At 32.2% G+C, this 21250-nt stretch overlaps 1 protein-coding gene across 3 annotated transcripts in view; it reads left to right on the forward strand.

Moving 5' to 3' along the window:
- The window catches only part of gw (trinucleotide repeat containing adaptor protein gawky), a 106078-nt gene that overhangs the window by 52772 nt on the left and 32056 nt on the right, over positions 1–21250 (forward strand). For 2 of the 3 annotated variants that reach the window (XM_072526702.1, XM_072526701.1), the window contains exons 3-7: positions 4128–4357; positions 4455–4779; positions 5808–6026; positions 6122–6334; positions 8239–8561. In XM_072526702.1, coding sequence (XP_072382803.1) covers positions 4128–4357; positions 4455–4779; positions 5808–6026; positions 6122–6334; positions 8239–8561 — 1310 coding nt within the window. The remainder of the gene's footprint in view (positions 1–4127; positions 4358–4454; positions 4780–5807; positions 6027–6121; positions 6335–8238; positions 8562–21250) is intronic. The other variant, XM_072526703.1, reaches the window with a different exon arrangement.

The following is a 21250-nucleotide window of genomic DNA, read 5'->3' on the forward strand; positions in this document are numbered from 1 at the left end:
ACCGATGTTTATGGTATTTTTTGCGTTATTAATTACCCTGCTCTCTCTCTCTCTCTAATGACGCTACAGCCCAAATCGAGCCTTGGTCTCCTCCAAACTATGCCTCCGATCTTGCCGATCCCGTAATTACTCTGCAGTTGCAGATAATAATATGCTGCCTCCGCAATTTCGCAGAATCTGCGTGTTGCTCTGACCACTAAGAATATCTGTGATCACTCCGAGTTCAGTTTTCTGAAGCTTGAAAGAGAAGTTTTCTGTTACATAAGTAGCAATGATATTTTCACTTTTGCACAGTTCGATCTTTTGGTCCAGCTAAAAATTGTTCTGGAATCAACTCGATCTTTTGAGTGATATGTTCTTCAAAGACATCTACATTCACTTATATCGACTGAAATTCCACTAAACCACCTTCAACGAAGCCTTTACAGCATCCAGTATGTGTTATCGTTAGGGCATTTGCCGACAGGCATTTTGAGTTCCGTAGATAAGCATTCTATGAAAACTTGACGACTGGTTTGAATACTTATGCTTAGAGTAAAGGCGACCAAAATGAAGGGGAAATTTCTTAGATAGAATTTAATATACGAAGTGTGTAAGAAGATGGGGATTTTATTTTCATCTAATTAATCAGTGTTTTTCTTAATTTTTTATTCATAAATATCTATTTTGCCTCCTTCAAAGTAATGCTCCTTAGATATAATACACTTGCGCAAACGCTTTGTCCAATCTTGAAGCACTTCTGATATGCACTTTTTGGTGTAGCATTGAGCTCTTCTGGCGAAGAGGCCTATTGTAGTCGCTATTTTTAATTTAACAGGTCCCGATGATGATTCTTTTCTCTCTCTCCAAAGGCGCTAAAGCCCAAATCAATCCTTGGCCCATTCCAAACTTTGCCTCCAACCTTGACGGTCCCGTGCTTATCTTCTACAGGTTCTCACGTGAGAAGTTTAACGAATTATGAGATCGGTGCCTCTTTGAACAGTTGGTAAAGTTGATGGTTTTACCTGGATCTCCATACACCGTTTTCGTTAGGTCCAAATATCTTTCTTAGAACTTTTCTTTCAAAGACGTCCAGCTTTCGTTTTGTGTCTTCTGTCATCCATGTCTCGCATCCTTAACATACTATTTGTCTGATAATAGTTTTGTAGACCCTGATTTTTTATCGCCAGTGTGTTTTTTTGAAGCGGAACACATGGGCGAGTGAAAAGTAAGCTTTGTCTCCCTTTACAATTCTTTGAATTTCTGGTTCTTCTGTTCCATCCGTGTTTAATGTAACTCCCAGATATGTGAAACTTTCTAAAGTGTCCATATTGTCGTCTAATTAAACTGTGCGTCTGTTTTTCCTAGCTCTTGCCTGTGTTAGTTTTTTTGATGATTCCTTTCATTCAGTCAAAATTTATCATTTTCAGAACTAACTTCGCTGCCACACGTTTCTTACCCAAAACATTGAAAGACAAAACATTGAGAGACAACCCAGACAAAATTGATATGCTCAGCAACTTCTGTAGCTATAAGACGATTCTCCACAACAATTTTCCTAACTTCAATGTTTTCATCAGTTGTGTTACAGTGGTCATTGTTTATGACATCTCAGCCTTCTTGTACTACTTAATATTTTTTTGCGTAAAGTATAAACTCGCCAAATATTACAGTCAATGTATTAAGTGTACCAGAGTACTTAATTTAAGAAACAATTAAGTAATACTAAATACTTTGAGAATAAACCACAATGTTACCACAATACAAATTACATTTTTGTTTTATTTTGACGTTTCGATTTCCAATGCAGAAATCGTTTTCAAAGAACTTCTGAAATAAAATTGTGATAAATTGATTGATAACCTAAAAATGTTATTTTCAATTGGCAGTGAAAGAAATAGTTCCAGAACTAAAGAAAATAACTCTTTATCTGACACAAATAAAAAATGCAAAATGCAAAAAGCTGATAACGTCAACATACATTGGGGGCAATTGGATCCGGATTGGAAATTTAAACATTAAAACATATGTAAAATGTAATACTGATTACAATCAATTGTGGTTTTAATCCCATATAAAATATTATTGAATGTGTACAATGTGTTGTTTCCTAATTGGAAATAAGTTAATTATTCAAATCCTCTGGCTATAACAAAAAACTATTTTATTTACAGTATAAAATAAACATTGGATATAAGTGTGACAAATCTTGCTAATGAACTATAAAAAGGTATATTAATAAATTACAATTTGCCGCCTCTGGTGAATATCCTTTGACATCATCAATAATTCTCCATATCCAGTTGAAATCGTGTGCAGATTTTGGTATCCATCTGACATATAGATCTAATGAAATGTAGATTGTTTAAAGGCTAAATAATTTATATTCAATCACTGATTTTATTTCCTAATAACAAGGATCCGATAATATGTATCAATTGTGTTAAACCTACACATTCTGAATATATTTCTGATAAGATTAAATATTTCGATAAATTGGAATGATTTAATAAAACAAACAATTACATGCTAGGTACTACGCGATTTGAATTTTGCTTAGATAAGGATAAAGTAACATTACATATTGCACCACATTGATTTTAATCATATTTAAATTGGCACACCTTAGGTGCATTCTTTATGTGTATGCCATACAAAACTTTTCAATTATTAAAAGAATTATTAAAAGTAGCACCATGCAATACAAAATATGAATCTTCATAAAGATTATAAGTCGGTTTTAACTCCATCTAACAACCTAATTCACTGTCGGCCTCTGCTTCTTCTTTCTATAGGTATTCCTGTCCTTAGAATCATGTTGTCAGGCAGGTTCGTATTATGTTCTGGCCCATCTAAGTCGCTGTGTTTTAATGAACGTTACGACATCTGGTTCATAAAAGAGTTGTTATAATTCGAAATTAAATATTTTGCGCCACTGCCCTTGCCCGTTTATAGCTCCAAATATTTTACGGAGTATCTTCTCTCTCTCCAATGGCGCTACAGACCAAATCGGGGCTTGGCCTCCTCCAAACTATGCCTCCAACCTTGTCGGTCCCGCGCCGATCTTCTCCAGGTTCTCATGTTTAGCGAATTTTGCGCGTCCGCTGTCACTTCATCCTCCCATCTTTTCCGTGGCCTTCCTTTTTGTCTTGCGCCCTGCATTTTACTATCTAGGGCTCTTTTCGGTAATCTTTCTGTCGCGGAGTATCTTACGCTCGAATATTCCCAGAAGTCTTTCATCCTTCTGCGTTAGAGTCCATGTTTCCGCCCCGTATGTGAGGACCGGCCTCAGCAGTGTTTTGTATATAATATAATATACCTAATAATTTTAGTTTTTCTTTGGATATTTCTCAAGTGGAATCGTTTTCGGTACGATCCTTAGTAAACAACATGTTTTGCCGCCGTTTCCAATTCTAGGAAATATTGCTTAACATCTCGCTTGCTACGCCCTATTATGTCAATGTCATCAGCGTATGCTAAGATTTGTATCGATCTATTGTAAAGGATCGAGAATTTTCTGAGAATCTGATTTTCGATCGAGAATCCCTGTATCCCAACGCTGGCTTTTAAGTTAGACATTGTCATTCCCGTTAAACAGATAAGTTTTTCTGGTATACCAAACTCACGCATTGATTGGTATAGTACTGTTCTCTTGACACTGTTGTATGCAGCCTTAAGTTGATGAACAGGTGATGAGTTTCAATGTTAAAATCTAATGTTTTCTCGACATCTTTTATGTATCCAATACAAAATATGAAGTATGAGAGGGTGAAATTGTTAAGTTGACTAAACAATATCAACTGACTTATTCAGGAAATGTAATTCATTCCCACATCAACCACTAATAATGGTAAACTCTGTAATTAGTCCTTAGCTTTTGACTACATGGCTATGAATATTTATATTTAGTCATTTGAGAGATGGTTATTAGATAGTCGCCATTACAAGAGTGGATTTGCTGCTTTTGTGTTCATAGTTATAATAGTGTTTTCAGAAATTTCTGTCTCATTCATGTTTTACTTTTATCAGTGACAAAAGCGCCATGTCTTCTGAAACTACCAAGAGAACACCATATATATTTTAGGAATGGTTGATTTAAGCATCATAGCCTGAAAATAAATGTGATTGCTTACTATTTTTCTTTACAGCAAATAAGAGCAATGGCCAGCAACCACCTACCTCCCAATCAAACAACACTGGTTGGGGTCAACCTGGAACGAAATCTGCAAATAACAATGCAATGCCACCTAATAGTCAACCTCCTACCTCTACTGCTAATTCTCAGAACAACAATGGACCAAGCAACAATACCAAACAACAATTGGAACAACTCAACAGTATGAGAGAAGCCATTTTTAGTCAGGATGGCTGGGGCGGAGTAAGTACTTCTATTGATTATTTATTTCAACTGTGGGTTAATATTGTACTTCTTAAAAGATCATTGTATAACTATTTCATAAAACCACCTTTTACAGCAACATGTCAATCAAGATACAAACTGGGACATTCCCAGCAGCCCCGAGCCCCCAATGAAAATGGATGGTTCCGGAGGTCCACCACCATGGAAACCGGCTGTGAATAATGGTACCGAATTATGGGAAGCGAATCTTCGAAACGGTGGACAACCTCCTCCGCAACCTCAACAGAAAACCCCTTGGGGTCACACACCCTCTACGAACATTGGTGGTACCTGGGGCGAAGACGACGACGCCGACACTTCTAATGTTTGGACCGGCGTACCATCCAATCAACCGCAATGGGGTGCTGGTGGAAATACGAATAATGGAGCCATGTGGGGCGGTAAGTTTTCTATTATAATTACGTAAAATATATAATTCATTATAAAATTTTTGTAATTACAATTTTGTGGAAATGGTATATAATAATCAGATTGACCATATTTCTATGGCCAATTTTGATCTCAGACCAAGATTTAAACAGTACAAATAATATTAACGTTACAAATAGAACTGTACTGATAAGTGTTTTAGATAAATAAAAAAACATAATGTTCATTTAAAAACATTCAAATTGGTATATCCAAATATACAAAATGGATGGTGTGCAACATTATCACAATTTTTATTTAAAAAAAAAATTTAAGTGAAGATAACGTTGTCTAACTTTTGTTAAATAATTTCGCAATTAACTAACAATCTTTCAAAAACAAATAAACAATTATCTGTTTACCTGATAATATTTTTATACCTTACATAAAATATTTTGTCATTATTTGCTTAATTGTACATCCAAATATACAAAACGGATGGTTTCAATATACCTTACAAACCATTTTAAATATATTTGTTCCAGTTTTATGATTACCTTTATTGTCTTTTTATTTCAAAGTAGATTGTCCATTAAGTTATTAATATAGCTTTGTATTTGCATATTTATGAAATATAGATAAATTTTAGACGTTTCAGCAGATCTTTTAAAGTTAATTAATTTTTGGTAATACCCTTTTCAAGAATGTTGTGTAATTTTTACACTGACATTCACTAGTAAAGGGGCGTCTGGATAATTTACATTTTTATTCATTTTGATACAAACCATCAAAATTAACTGGACACTAAGTTCTTTGAAGTAAAATTAAAAAGTATTAAAATTCCAATATATTTTTTATTATTTTATGTTCAATAACAAACCATAAAATAAAAATGAAATTCTAGTCTATGCCTATCTGGCATAGACTAGATCAAAGTAGCAATCTCGTTTTGCGGTATTTATTCTAGAAACATCTAGAAATTAAAATAGTGAAAATAAATATGTATTTTATATTTGTGGTCAAAATACAAAACACCATTATATATTTCTTTTCTTTTCAGGTCCTAAAAAAGAAAATGATTGGGGTACAGGTGCAAGCAATGCTGGTGGCTGGGGTGATCCACGTGCAGCTGATCCACGCCAAACTGGTATGGACCCTCGAGAAATCCGCCCAGAACTGAGAGATATGCGGGCAGGTAATACAGAAACTATGAGAATTATGGATCCAAGAGAGACCATGAGGCAAATGTCTAATAGTGATATGAGAGGAGATCCACGTGGTAAGTCCTTTTTATACATTTTAAAGATTTTAATTATTTGAATATAGTTTTTCTATAATTCATGACATATCATCACGTAATAACTTTATATATAGGTATTACTGGAAGACTAAACGGAGCCGGAGCAGAAGCGTTTTGGGGCCAAGGAACTCCTCATGCAGCATCTCAACCAATACATCATCACAACAAAATGCCAGTGCCTCCAGGTAACGGTACGGGCGGTTGGGAAGAACCATCACCACCATCTCAAAGACGTAATATGCCAAATTATGATGATGGAACTTCTTTGTGGGGTAATCCTCAACAAGGTAAGTTACTTTGTTTTTTAGTAAAAGAGAAAAACGTACGAACTGCTCTACTGATAATATAATGTAAGTTTTATGATAGCCGATATGTTTTGTAAATTATAATTTTTCAATGTGTAGGACTTTAAGTTTTTATTCAATATTATCTTTTGTTTAAAGAATTTTTTATTGCTTTAACGTTATTGAGAAAATTTTTGCTATAAATTATAAAATGGTCTACATTTATACTACCTATTTTGGTTTTTATGACACCCAAAATAAACAAACTTCATGTAAAATAATACTGCAGAAATGGGTCGAATTAAATCATATTTTAAATTTTCCCACTGATGATGGCGTTGTAACGTCTGTAAATAATTATTTTTACAATTATTGTCCTATGACGGGAGAGATTTTGTTTCGATTCAGAGCAACTGCGTTTGTCGCTTTGATGAGACCTTCTTCTTTTTAACATGCCATACACCAGAGTGCGTAGGCGACTATCTCATTACTAGAATTCTGTTCTTGGCGGCGTGACACAGCTCGCCTGTATTGTGTATTCCTGTCCATTCTTTAATTTCGGCTCCTCTTCTACTTTCGATCTTCCCTTGTAGGATTAACTGTGGTATTTCATATTTTGCTCCTCTCAATATGTGCCCAAGGTAACCAATTTTGCGTTTTTTAATTAATTCAAAGAGTTCTCTTTCCACGCCGGCTCTCTTAAGGACGTCATCGTTTCGAACTCTATCCACCCAAGGTATGCGCATCATTCTTCTCAATGACCACATTTCAAATGCTTTAAGTTTGTTGATAGATGTTTTTTCAAAGTCCACGTTTCCATGCCATATAGCAAGACCATATGTAGCACTTGACTATTCTGTAGCGTATTTCGAAATTTAGGTTTTGATTACATAGGAGCGGTCTGAATTTCACAAAAGCTTGTCTTGCCATTTGTATTCGGGTTTTTATCTCTTGTTGTGGATCCGATTGGTCATTGATTATGATGCCAAGGTATTTAAAAGTTTTCACGCGTTTTATGCGATCGTCACCTATGCATATTATCGGGTTTCCTGGAGGGTTTCTGCCAATGGCCATATATTTCGTTTTCAAAATGTTGATTTTGAGGCCATATTTTTTACGTATGCTATTCACCCTATCAAGTAATAACTGCCGATCTTCCAAATTATCAGTTATAATCACTGTGTCGTCGATGAGACCTAAAGAGGTTGAAATATGTATAAGCGGCTTGCGGGTGCCCTTATTCGAAATAAAAATCTAATACCGTCTTTATGTTTTCCCACTAACTTTAAAACTAAAATTGTTCACATTTACATCAAGTATTATGCATTTTGTTTACCAAGATCAAGAAAAAGCAAACTAAGGAAAATTGCAGAATATTCAAAGTATTGAGTTGGTATGACTATATTCCTAGAATATATTATAATATGTAACCCATAGAGAAGTTAAAAACATTTTAATGATGCGAAGATGCCAAAGAAAAGAATGGATAAAAAATTAAAAGAGTGAGTTATTAGTAGATAATAGAGGATTTGAAATCTTAAATCGACATCTGGCGTGGTACATGAAAAGAAGAAAAATAGGATTCAAAGTACATATTACTATGACCACTACCATTTGTAATTATAGAATAATATGTTTTATTAAGAATAAACATTGTTGTCCCAAAATATTTTCAATATTTAAAAAATTTTCTCAATATATTTTTATAATAGAGAATTCTTATTTACTTTTGTTTTTTTTTTTTATTAACAGTAGAATTTGCTATAATAAATCTAGTGCTGAGTCTACACATACCTTACTTTATAATGTATTATGTAATTCTACACATATAGCAATAATTTTCAGATAATAATTTATAAAAAAATCTGTTACGAAAGCACTTAACCTAAATTTGCACCCTACACTAGGCTCTCACTGGAAAGATCTGCCCACAGGGGGAAGTATGGGCCGTGGAGGTAATCCTGCCGGACCACCTGGTATGAATCAAGCACGTGGCATGAAGCAACCTGAAGGTTCGATGTGGGGCGGACACGGACGCAATGGATCTTGGGATGAAACGGGACCAGGTACAGCCTGGGACGAACCTGGTTCTTGGGCGAAACAGAAAATGCCGGATCCTTTATGGGACGAATCTGAATGGGGACACAAACAACAGAGCAAACCCCAGCTTACCAAGGAAATGGTTTGGAATTCCAAACAGTTCAGGATGTTAGTCGACATGGGACATAAAGTAAGTAAATCATAATTATAGTTTGGTAGTTCTCAAAGAGTTCTGGATGTTGCTTTACTATGGATCTCTTTATAGGAACTTTGGCTGATAAAAGGACTTTTCACAACAAAGAAAAACAATGTCGTATTTTTTATATAATTATACTTAACAAAATCGGTTAATTTATCTTGTTTGTGTACAAAAGTGGACAAAGTGGACAAAAGTAGAAAAATATTCTTATCAATTTAATTGACAGATGGTTCATCAGATACTTAAAATGAAACTTTTTTTGACCATCCTCCTTATAGCCTCGATTTACTGCTGTAACTATCGTTTGTTATTGTATTCGAAAAAACATTTGGTTTTCTAGATCCAGGACAAAGACGATGGGGTAAAAATGTAGATTAATATATTATAGGCTTTCAGGTACAACTAGATTTAAGAAAACTAGTTGAGTGTAGCACAACATATTGAAATTAATTTCTTTGGGAGAAAGTATTAATCAGAAACCAACAAAGTCTATAAATAGGAGCGTTCGAGAACAAATATTTATAGATTAACTGAATACATAAAAGTGTTATTCTAAAACTGGGTGAGCCGAAATTTTGAAAAAGAAAATAGAACTGATAATTGCCAAGATCTGAAGCAAATGCTGAATAAAATAAAGAATTGTGTGACTTATCTTATATTCTTAGGCTCGAAAGATTTTGGGTATAAAGAAACCCAGAGGATGATCTAAAGAAATATATCCTAAAGGAAATAAACATCCTTATGTCTCAAAAGTGAAAAAATATGAGAACTTTATTTGAGGTGTGAAACATTGTTCGTGTGTTGTTCTCTAAAGTCTAATTTAAAATACTTAATCCAGTTATTAATAACATTAGAGATTATTTTTGTTTGTCATTGAAACAACCTTATATTCAGATTTTATTTGCCAAAAAATGTTGGCGCGCATCGATGATATATGCCAATTTTTTAAATATGTAATAGTTAACTGTGCCAAGTTAATCTGTAGGACAGTACACATGGTACAAAGGCATGGGTTTGTATTATTGATTTTGAAGACATTGTTTTGTATTGATAGGGTCAAAGACATTGTTTTGTATTGATAGGGTTTTTTTTATTAAAATTACATACTATTATGTATTATGTATTCTACTAAATACAAAAAAAATCAGAAGTTATACTTCTGATCTGGCACTGGGATTTTGCTTTTATTTTTAGTCTTTTTTCTGAATATTTCTATTTATTAATCCCTGATCTCTGCTTAAATCTTAAATACAATGATAGTCAAATTACCGTAAAATTCAAGGAAAGTATCTGACCATAACATAAACTTATCTTATACGACTAGTATATACAGTGGAGCCTAAGTAATGTGGTAATCTGAATACGGAATCTATGAATATATTATGTGAATGCAGATGTGTTGCTTTCTGCACATTCGATGGCTTCTGTATAAAATATGAGAAAATAAGAAGTCTGGTTATATATGTTCAGTCTAGAACAGCATTTGTTTATTTCCTACAACACGAGTATGTATATACCAAAATACAAAAGAAATAAACAAGTTCACTGTATTTGAAATAAAAAAGAAGATATAACATATGCATTTAATTCTTATCAATTTCTACAAAATTAAAATATGTGACATTACTTATTTGTGTAAAGTTAGGAGTAAATACAAAGATGATTACACAAAGCAACAATTAACCAATAGAATATTCTATGGTCAATATTCAGTAGCGATAGAATTAGCAGCGATAATTCTACTGATAAATTGTTTATCACAACAAGGAGAATTCTTTGTGTTATATCCCATTCTATTAAATTATTCTATTAAATTTCAGAATTATTATCGCATGAGTAAGCCCAAATTTTATAGGTTAATTACAAATTTTGAAATGTCAATGGTCAATGTCATTGCTTAGAACAGTATAAATGAATGCGAAAAGTTCCATATTCATCGACCAACGATCAAAAATTCCAATAAGTATGTATAAATTTCAAAACTGGACGATCGCGGTCGGTCGCTGTAAGTGATGGATGGTCCACCAGTCTGACTCTGCGCATAGATTTTCATAGACTCGTAATATTCGTCGATCGTGGACGATCGCTCTGATCGAGCAGTCTGATTCCTCCCTAATTCTACAGATCGAAATCTTACAGTAATTACGATAACTTCTTAACTATTTAAATACTCTTTTGTTTTTAAATTGACAGCAACTTTGTTTATAACAATTAAGAGATATAATTAGCGCCATTTTGAAAGCCATTAAACATACTTTAAAATTTTAATGTGCCAAATTCAGAAAATATTGCCTTTATATAATAAAGGCAATAATATATAAGTAAATTGTTAAATAAACCATCTAATTTGTTTAAACAATTTTTTTTTAATTTTTTATTTTTTTAGTAATATTTGAGGCAATTTTTGTTGTAATATGTATGATTAATATAAACTTCTTCAATATACGTGTCGTAAATAATTTATTTATAATAGCTTTTATGAATAAAACAAATTATTCTATTCAATTATTTCTACGTATTTCTTTAGAAATAAAAAATCACAAATAAAAATTTGAGATTTTTCTCAATGAAAAAATTTCCTCAATGGAAAATTTTCCATGACCTATTTATTTATTTATTGAACTAAATATATTTATAATATATATAATATATTTATATAAATTTAACAAAAATGTTTTTTTTGCCTCTAAATAAATTATTTTTAATAAAAAGTTATTATAAGACGAAAAATAATTTGGCAAAAATTAAACTACTTGACCGATTGCTTTGAAATTTTGATCATATTTTAAACACTACAAGACCCAACATTCCGTGTAATATGAAGGTTCTAAGTTCATTTTTTAAAAAGTTATTAATATTTATAAAAAACAAAATTTCTGACTTATTTTACAACTTTTTAAGCAACAAATAAGGATAGAAACATTTAAAAACCCCATTTTGAAATTTTTTATATGATTTGTTATTCTCAAATTTGTTTCAAATGCTTCACTTTTTGCTGATAGGCAAAAAAAGAGAAAATTAACCATTTTTTTGACCTAAAGTTATTAATAAAACTAATTAAGTCTTATTTCTCTGGACTAGCTACGTAAGTAGTGGTTAAGTCACGTTAGAGGCGCTCGCTCGACTTGAAAACCCTAATACTAGACCTTATCCAGAAGATTACACAAACTTACTTTTTTTTCTATGGTATCATATATGGTAGAAGACTGGAAGACTATAATTGTATCTATCCACAAGAAAGGAGATCAAACAATATGTGACAACTACAGAGGAATAACCCCTAAACGAAACATACAAAATATTGGCATATATTCTTTACGACCGACTATTGGGATATTGTGAAGATATAATAGGTAAATATCAGTGTGGGTTTCATAAAGAAAGATCAACGACCGATCAAATATTCCTTCTAAGGCAAGCTCTGGAAAAAACATAAGTATGGCATTGATACTCATCACCTGTTTGATGATTTTAGATGTGCCTATTATAGTGTTGAAAGAAACGCACTGTACAGGGCCATGATAGAATTCAGCATACCAGTACACTTAGTAAAATTGGTGAAAGCGGCCCTCTTAAGAGTCGAGTGTAAAGTTAGAGTGCAGAACGGAGTTTCCAGAACGTTCCAGTCTCAGATAGGACTTAGACAAGGAGACAGCCTATCATGCCTTTTATTCAATATTGCACTAGAGAAAGCGATAAGAGAATCTGGAATAACAACCAGAGGAACTATTATCAATCGCAGCGTACAATTGCTAGCGACGCCGATGACATCGACATTATTGCAAGAAGAAAGGCGGACGTGGTCGAATCATTCAAAGCGCTTGAAGCAGCAACAAAAAGAATGGGACTAGAAGTTAACACTAGTAAGACAAAGTGTATGTGAAAGTATCAAATTATATACAAGCAGCACAACCCGAAGATCTAACGATCGGAACATATACTTTCGAAGGAGTAAGAGAGTTTATATACCTAGGCTCACAAATTAATCGGAATAATGCAATAAGTGCAGAAATTAACAGACGGATATATCTGGCAAATAGTACTATGGATTAAAAAATTTTTTAACAACAAGCCTAGTTACAAAAAGAACGAAACTAGTGATATACAGAACTCTTATCAAGTCCATCCTCACCTACGCGTCGGAAATATGGACGATCACAAAGAGCGATGAAGAACGTTTAAGATGCTTTGAACGAAAATCCTCATACGCATATCTATGGAGGAGTACAGGAGGGCGGATTATGGCGTAAACGCTATAATTTCGAACTTTACCGTCTGTATGACAAACCTGATATTATTAGGTCCATCAAAATAAACCGGCTACGGTGGTTAGGTCACATAGAGAGAATGAATGAGATGGAGCCGCCAAAACATATTTATAACCAAAGAATAGAGGGAGTGAGACGGAGAGGCAGACCCAGAGCACGATTTAAGGATCAGGTGGAGGAAGACTTGAGAATGATGGGAGTACGAAACTGGAAAGCCAAGACGAAGAATAGGAGAGAATGGAGACTTATCCTTGAGCAGGCCAAGACCCACCATGGGTTGTGGAGCCAATGATGATGATGATGATCATATATGGTAATCAGCGATAAATATGCGAGTAATAATGAATTCAATAAAATCGTCAATAAAGTAAATCAAAATAGAATCCGTGATACATATACATAAACATGATAAAATTAATACTAAGTAAATGAACGCCAAATGTTATTTAACGTGGGAGCCTCTATTTGAAAAGCGTTCGTCGGACGGGACTGAATAATTTGTTCCTCTTCTTCGTTGTTTGGTGTAGACATCACCTTTCTGTCTTCGTTGTTTTGCTGCAGTTTCTGAACCTTCAGGCCAGTAGCAACTCCTCTTCGGAAATTTCGTTTGTCTAGTCTATAAGCTGTTCGTAAACGATCAACATGGTAAATGATGAATTTGTTGTAATCTTTTACAATCATGGGAGCGACAATGTCGGCCATTAATTAAAACCATCTTTTTTAGTCCTTTGGACAGTTATTTTCTCACAACCGTGGTAATTAATGGAAAAGTTAACAACCTCAATGTCCTTTTCCACATTCCAATATCCATCGACTAGTGTTGTAACAATCACGATTGATTCGTTCGTTTTGATTCAATCACTTCAAAATATTGAATGGCCGAATCCTGATGGTTCATAACGATCCAATCGTACGGTGACAAAAATCTATTGATCGGCGCTGCTGATCGAGATCGGACCAAAACAAAATCCCACGGACCACGGTCAATAATCTCATTACTTTCGGTCCTCGGTCTTCGATCGTTCCTCACTTGCGATGAGGACCGATGCGGCTGAATGATTGCGTTTGTTGCGATGATTGAAAAATTAAAATACAGTAGACGTCCTCTTAACCGACCATGACAGGACCTGGTCATAGGTCGGATAATCAAAAAGTCGATTAAACCGAAAATCTTTAAAACCACCCTCAGACGAAAATGAAATATTCGATACTTTTGTTTTGTATAAATATAACTAAAGGCATATTTGTACAACGCAAAATTACGAATGTGTCACATTTATGAAATTTCACAAGCTCAAAAAAGACCTTTGCAAAGTTTGTGTCACTTTTTATGGTAGTCCAGAGGACGAAAAAGTTTTAAACCGCGAAACCCATCACAAACACCTCGAAAGAAAAGATGCAGCGAGAAAAAAAAGGGATGAAGATAAAACAGTCGGCTTTGGAGAATAGGAAAATATTAGCATTTAATTTCGATCTGCAATCTGTTTGGTCAACGCCTAAAGGAGCTGCAGGACCTTTTTTTTATGTGAGAAAACTTGCCATTTATAATTTAGGAGACGGGAACGTCCAGTGTTTCATATGGGATGAAACCGATGGAAAACACGGTAGTACTGAAATTACTACATGTGTATTTAGTAACATATCAAAATGATCTCCGACAATTGCGGTGGACAACAGAAAAACTTTGCTCTTTCTGCCATGTCAATACGTTGTTAATTGTCACCCAAATTTAAAAACAATTGACCATGTGTTTTTTGTACCGGGTCACTCAGAAATGGAATTCGATTCTGTCCATTCAAAAATTGAATTCAAGTCAAAAAATTCTCCTGTATACACCCTTGTAGGATGGGCACAAATCATAAGACTTGTACGCACTAAGCCATGCCCGTTTGAAGTGACGTACCTACTTCATGACGACTTCTTAGATTTTAACCAAAGAAGAGTGACATTTGCACTAGAAAATAAAATAAAACCAAAGAACAAGCAAAAACAATATGAAAAAGAAAATGAAGTAAAAGATGAAGAGCAAACAAGTAATGAAAATACTAATTTTAAATATAGTGATAGTATATGGTAAGAGTATCGGAAAAATGAAAATAACAAACTTTTCATGAAGGCTAGCATTGGCGGAAACTTTTTATCTCTTGAAACCAAACCAAAAAGAGTCACTATGTGAACAAAACTTAATACCTAGGCCATACCACCAATATTTACCAACATCTAGTACTGCCAGAATTGTCTTCCAGAACCTGACGCAACTGAAGACAATGATAACGTTTAATTCAAAATTTAAAACTTTTAATTGACGATTATTTTACAACAATTGAGGGTCATGACTGGGTACTTGAGTTATCTACAGGACGTGAAGTTCCATAATTGTGATTATTTTTAACATTTATTTTTTTTTACAGTTTATAATTTCATAAAAATACTTTTAATCATTTCTTTAAACATAATTTTCCCATTATATCCTACAACTTCAAACTTTTTAACATTAAAATTATTTTAATTTTCCTCTTTTTCAATTAAGAATATGATTATGTGACAATTAGACCAATATGAACTGTCGAAAATGCAACATTCGCAATTTGGAAACACTGCATCAAAAGAATGTGTTAAAATTATACCAATATGAACTGTCCAAAATGCCACATTCCCCTTTTTGAAACATTGGACCAAAACAAATCGTTGATTAATACAAAAAGCAAAGTAACTAATTGTGATTTTTTGGAAAGACAAAAACGGTAAGGAGTTTAATTTTTTTATCAATCTAACAAGCATTAAACGTTAAATATAAAAAACATAAAATTTTTTCCATTTGTCAAGGAGCTGATTTAGAATTCTCTAAAAAAGAATTATCTTCCTCTCCTGAAAAGTACCACTTTTAATAATTATAGAAAATAATTATAGAAAAATTTTTAAATCCCAACACCTGGATTGCTGTTATCATTTTAACATCATCAAAGTTTTTTAATCTTTTGGCTGTAGTAATATAATGTTTAACTAACACTGTTTCATGGTTCATTGACATTTTGTTTTTGACACCGTTCATGGGTGTCTTATCAATCAGTTGCCAGCTGAAGTCCGTTTGAAGAGGTTTACTCTCCGGACACTGGAACTCACTTAAGTATGGGTGTATGTTACCTGAAGTAAAATCTAATTAAAATATTAAACATCATATAATATTATCAACATCATGTACAATCTTTGGTAACACATTTCATTTTAAAGGGTTTTTACCCAAATATTTTGGTGGCTCAGGCATGGTAACCTGTAAGTATAACCATTTTATTGTTTTTTTAACCTTAGTCAAAATTTTAAACCACGTTTGCTGTAATTAAATGGTTTATACTTATTTTAGGTATTTTAACCTGATGATGGAACAGTTGTTCCGAAAACGTTCGTGCTTTTAATGTTGCCCTTTTAAGGGTTTTTATAAAATAAAATATACCCACATATAAAGACTAACCTCTTTTTTTATATTCATATTGATCAGAAAGACACCATCGTCATTATCAGATTCTTCGCCAGTTTTGAAACTTAGATCATCCGATATATATGCAAATAAGAAATTATCAATAATATCAAATAAGAAATTATCAATAACATTTAATCATTCCGCATCAGAGGTTTTTTTTGTTACTTCAGTCTATCCTTTTTTCCATTTAAAAAAGAAAGGACCTAGAATATTACAAGAAGCGATAGTCACGATACAAATTTATGACCAATAGTAAATTATTCCCAAATGCCTGACGTTACTTTTAAGTCCGTAACAAAAAGTAGTATTTTTCTCAAAAACTAGTAATTATTTGTCAAAAGTAAATACGTTTGTAGTATTTAACTACGTTTGTAGTTAAATGTTTAGTGTAGTATATTATAACCAGTTATACTGAAATTTATTTTCGCGCTAAAACAATGTTACCGGTTGATTATAATTAACGTATATTATTCTCTAAACTGTACTTTAAAATACCTAGAGAAAACAAAGATAAATATAAAGACGTATTTTAAACATATTTTTAAATAAGTAGTACTTAAAAGTACCATACGTCAACCAAGGGTTAACAGTTTATGCCAAGTTGTGAAACTGTAATAATATGAGAGACGGAAATTTTATTCGCACAATTTTATTCATACAAATAGTACATTATAATGCATAAAATCTAACCTGGATCACGCGGAGTTGTATACAGGGTGGTCCTTAAGTAATTGTACAAAAAGAAACAGTAGATTCTACATTTTAAAATATTACGATTTAAGTCAAATTGCTTTAATAAAATGTGGATATTAAGAAAGTGAAAATTTAAAATTTTGTTTTTCGCTATAACTTTTATGTTTGTAAACATTTATGTATAAAAATTTACTACTGGGTACTTTTAAATATGAGAAATTATGATTTAATGCACACTTTGATGTAGCTGCTAGAGGGCGCCACATATGCCACATATGTGGCATAAATTTGCATTTAACTTTTTTGCTCTTCAAGTTACCTGTATTTATGATAAAAAATATTAAAGATACATTATTTTAACAAAAAAAGGTATACTTACCTGTTAATAACTTCAAAACTCAACAGTTTTTGAGATAATCGCATTTTAAAAATCAGCTGCATAATTCTGATTTAATGCAATTACTCCAGGCAACGAAGAAAAAATAGACAACAACATCAATACTTCTGAATTTTGGTATAAAATACCTTTAACTAAAGTTAAAAGTTAACGAAATATTAAATAAAATAAATATATCAACAGGATAAATTAACAATATGATTTGACAAAATAACAGAATAATAGGATTTTACATCAAACATTTTACGTGATATATTAAATTAAAGTCATAATCAAAACATTTTATTTACAAACCAAATTAAGAAATAGTTAAACTAAATCATAACTTTTTGTCAAAGTCAAAGTTTTGTCGATATGTCCACCATTTTCTTTAATTCATTTGTCAATATATTCCATAAAAGATCGTCTCATATTGAATAGCATCATTGGTTCTAAAGAAACTGCAGCAGTATTTATTTCTTCCCATAGTGGTTGCGAATGTTTATGAGATTCTTAAAGACACGTTGTGTTAATGCGCCCCATACATCAAAATCAAGCGGAATAAATTCTGGGCTATGTGGTGGCTATAATGTATAATGGGTGAATATATTCTTTTGGATACATATCCAAATCTTATGGTATATTATGGAACTACATCTTATTTGTCACAGAGGTTAAATAATGTATTAAACTGTGATGTATCTCATTCATTGGTTACTTATATACACACAGAATAACGTATCGATGACATTACTTATTTATATGATTACGTTACAGCTTAAGAGTAACTAATTACATCTCGAACAAATGGACCATTATGATTTACTAACGAAAAAATATTATGCAGAACTAAATTGCCTGTGTGTTTACTATATTTATAATATCGGTTATTATGCCAACGATGATGTTATTGTAAAAATGCTGAGTCTTTAAGGTTAGATTTGTAGCAAAAGTATTATGAAACAAGACACATTATGTGTTATTCAATACCTGTGCTCTGGTTTCTAATTGCCCTAATAAAAAATGGATGAACAATTTATGGAATGAATAATAAGTATTCTTTTGGAATGTTTTATGACTTAATATCAATATCAATGAATAATTATATCAATATCTCACCACATTTCCAAGAAATATGACTACCACGACCAATCCAACGTTCAGAAAAGTTGTATTTAAGTATGTTCTCTCTGCCCTCTCTCTAGAATATGGTGGTGTACTATTTTGCATAAACCACATATTTTGGGTTCTCAGCATTTTAAAATAGAGAAAAAGTAATACAACGCCAGTATAGAAACTTAAGAAGCGATAAAAAAGGGAAATTGTAAACATGATGACGGCCAACATCTGAATACGGACACGGCACCTAAAAAAGAAGATGAAAGCTTTTCTCCAATAAGACGTTCAGCGGCCATAAAAAAGCATATTGTGATGTTACATTATCATCTTTACGTTGTTTTAATAAGAATAACATATTAATTGTGCTTATCCACAGGTATTCAGTGCTTTACCGCACAAATATCACAACTAAGAATTATTATGCAGCTGACTTATAAAATGCGATAATCTCGAAAACGGTTGAATTTTGAAGTTATTAACAAGTATACCTTTTCTTTGTAAAAATAATGTATCTTTAATATTTTTTAACACAAATAGAGCTAACTTAAAGAGCAAACAAGTTAAGCGCAAATTTAATTTAAAAGCATAATATGCAACATGTGTGGCATAAATTTGCGCTTAACTTTTTTGCTCTTTAAGTTAGCTCTATTTGTGTTAAAAAATATTAAAATATAAAAATATTAGCGCCCTCTATCAGTTACACTAAAATATGTATAAAATTATAATTTATTCAACTCAAAAGCATCTAATTGTAAATTTTTGTTCATAAATATTTAAAAACGTAAAAGTTATAGCGAAAAACAAACTTTTAAATTTTCACTTTAACACCCTGTATCTTTCTTAACATCAACATTTTATTAAAGCAAGTTGTGCAGAATCTACGGTTTCTGTTTGTACAATTACTTAAGGACCACCTTGTGCCTATATAACAAAAAAAATTGTTCACGATCATGTGATTTTGTTTTACACAAGTTTCACTGTGTAATGGAAGAAACAATATTTTAGATAAACATAATTTAAAACTAACTATCAACAGTATATAATTTTTAATTAAAATTGAAATCAAAAGACTTGCCGATTGCGATAAGACTCTTTTATAACAAAGCGACATACATAAGGACATAGATAAGTTAACTATACAAAGTTTCAAGTTTCATATAAGTAACATTCAAATAGTTACACCCATAAATCAAAGATAATTATCTATAGTGAAACGAAACACCCAAGACTCCAATCAAATAGTGAATTAACAGTAGTGTCATTATCAAATTGGATAACTGCGAATTTATGTTTGATAAAAATATGCAATAACCCCATTATACAATTTGATAATGGCATTAGTTCCTTAAATTTAGATTTTAAATGGACAGGGGTGTTACCGTTTACCGTCGTTGTTATCTTTTATTTACGGGTGTAGACTATGTGAATTTTATATGAAAGTTGAAACTTTATGTGAGTGCACTTATCTATGCTTATCTATGTCCTTATGTACGTCGTCGGTTGATTAGAAAGGATTCTTATCAGGAATAGAATACATTGATAACAGGTTGCCAGTCAAAAAGTGACCGGAGGTAATTTTAATTAAATTAATGGTAATTAATTTTAAACAAAATTTCGTTAATTTATTTTTTAAATAAAATACGCTGCTCATGACATATATATGCATGTTTTTTATATTAAATTAAAGCTAATTTTTTTTAATATGATGATATAAGGTTGTCCTAAAAAAATGGTCGCAAATTAGGTTAGTCTGTTAGGCTGTAGTGTTAGCTGTTAAAAACGCGAGGTATCAAAGATAAAGTGAAAGAGAGGTAGTGCGCAACGCCACTGGTTTAACAAGGATGGCGAGTGTCGGATGATTCTGTCCAAGTTTTGAAGCTAGTTGTACTGTTATTAAATTGATTATAGTAAAGTTTGCATTTTAGAAAAATGAAAAAGTTTTTTTTTATTATATGTATATAATATGTATATTATTAACACTATCTATCTATTGATTTAAAAACTCACTCAACTGACACTCGCCATGTCAAAACGGTGACGTTGCACGCTAGCTCTCTTTTACTTTATCTTTAACACTTCACGTTTTTAACAGCTGCAACCCTAATTTGCCCCCATTTTTTCTTGGGCAACCTTATATCATCATATTAAAAAAATAGCTTTAATTTGAAATAAAAAATATGCGTTCACGTCACGAGCAGCGTATTTTATTTACAAAATAAATGAACAAAATTTTTGATACCCTTTATCAATGTATTCTCTTAATCTTAAATGTGCGTAAAAATGTGAGTTCGATTAACTACGTTATGAACATGGTGACTTTGCAGTGGGATCTTACAATACTCTATAGTAATTGACTGGTCTTTGATTTTAATTTTAAAGAGAAATATGAAATACTATGCTTGTTCAAACATAAAAAAAAGTTGCAATGTGCAGAATAATTCAGATACAATATTAAAAATTATTGCTGTTTAGAACAATAACAATCTTTCTGGAATTTTATTCTGATCAAACATTAAAATCATCTGTAACCAAAAATAACTATTCATTCCAAATTTTGCGTGGTAGCCATGAGTCACATAAAAATAGAATATTTACATTGGTAGTCTAAAAATAATTGCCAACATAATATACTGCATTAATTTCTCAATGTGGGTGAAACGAGGATGTAACATTCTTTAATTCAATTTCATTTTTCCGTTTGTAAATTTGAATTTTTTATTGCTTTCAAAGAACTGGTTGAAGAGTT

Source organism: Diabrotica undecimpunctata, chromosome 3, assembly GCF_040954645.1.
Source record: "Diabrotica undecimpunctata isolate CICGRU chromosome 3, icDiaUnde3, whole genome shotgun sequence".
Classification (NCBI taxonomy): domain Eukaryota; kingdom Metazoa; phylum Arthropoda; class Insecta; order Coleoptera; family Chrysomelidae; genus Diabrotica; species Diabrotica undecimpunctata.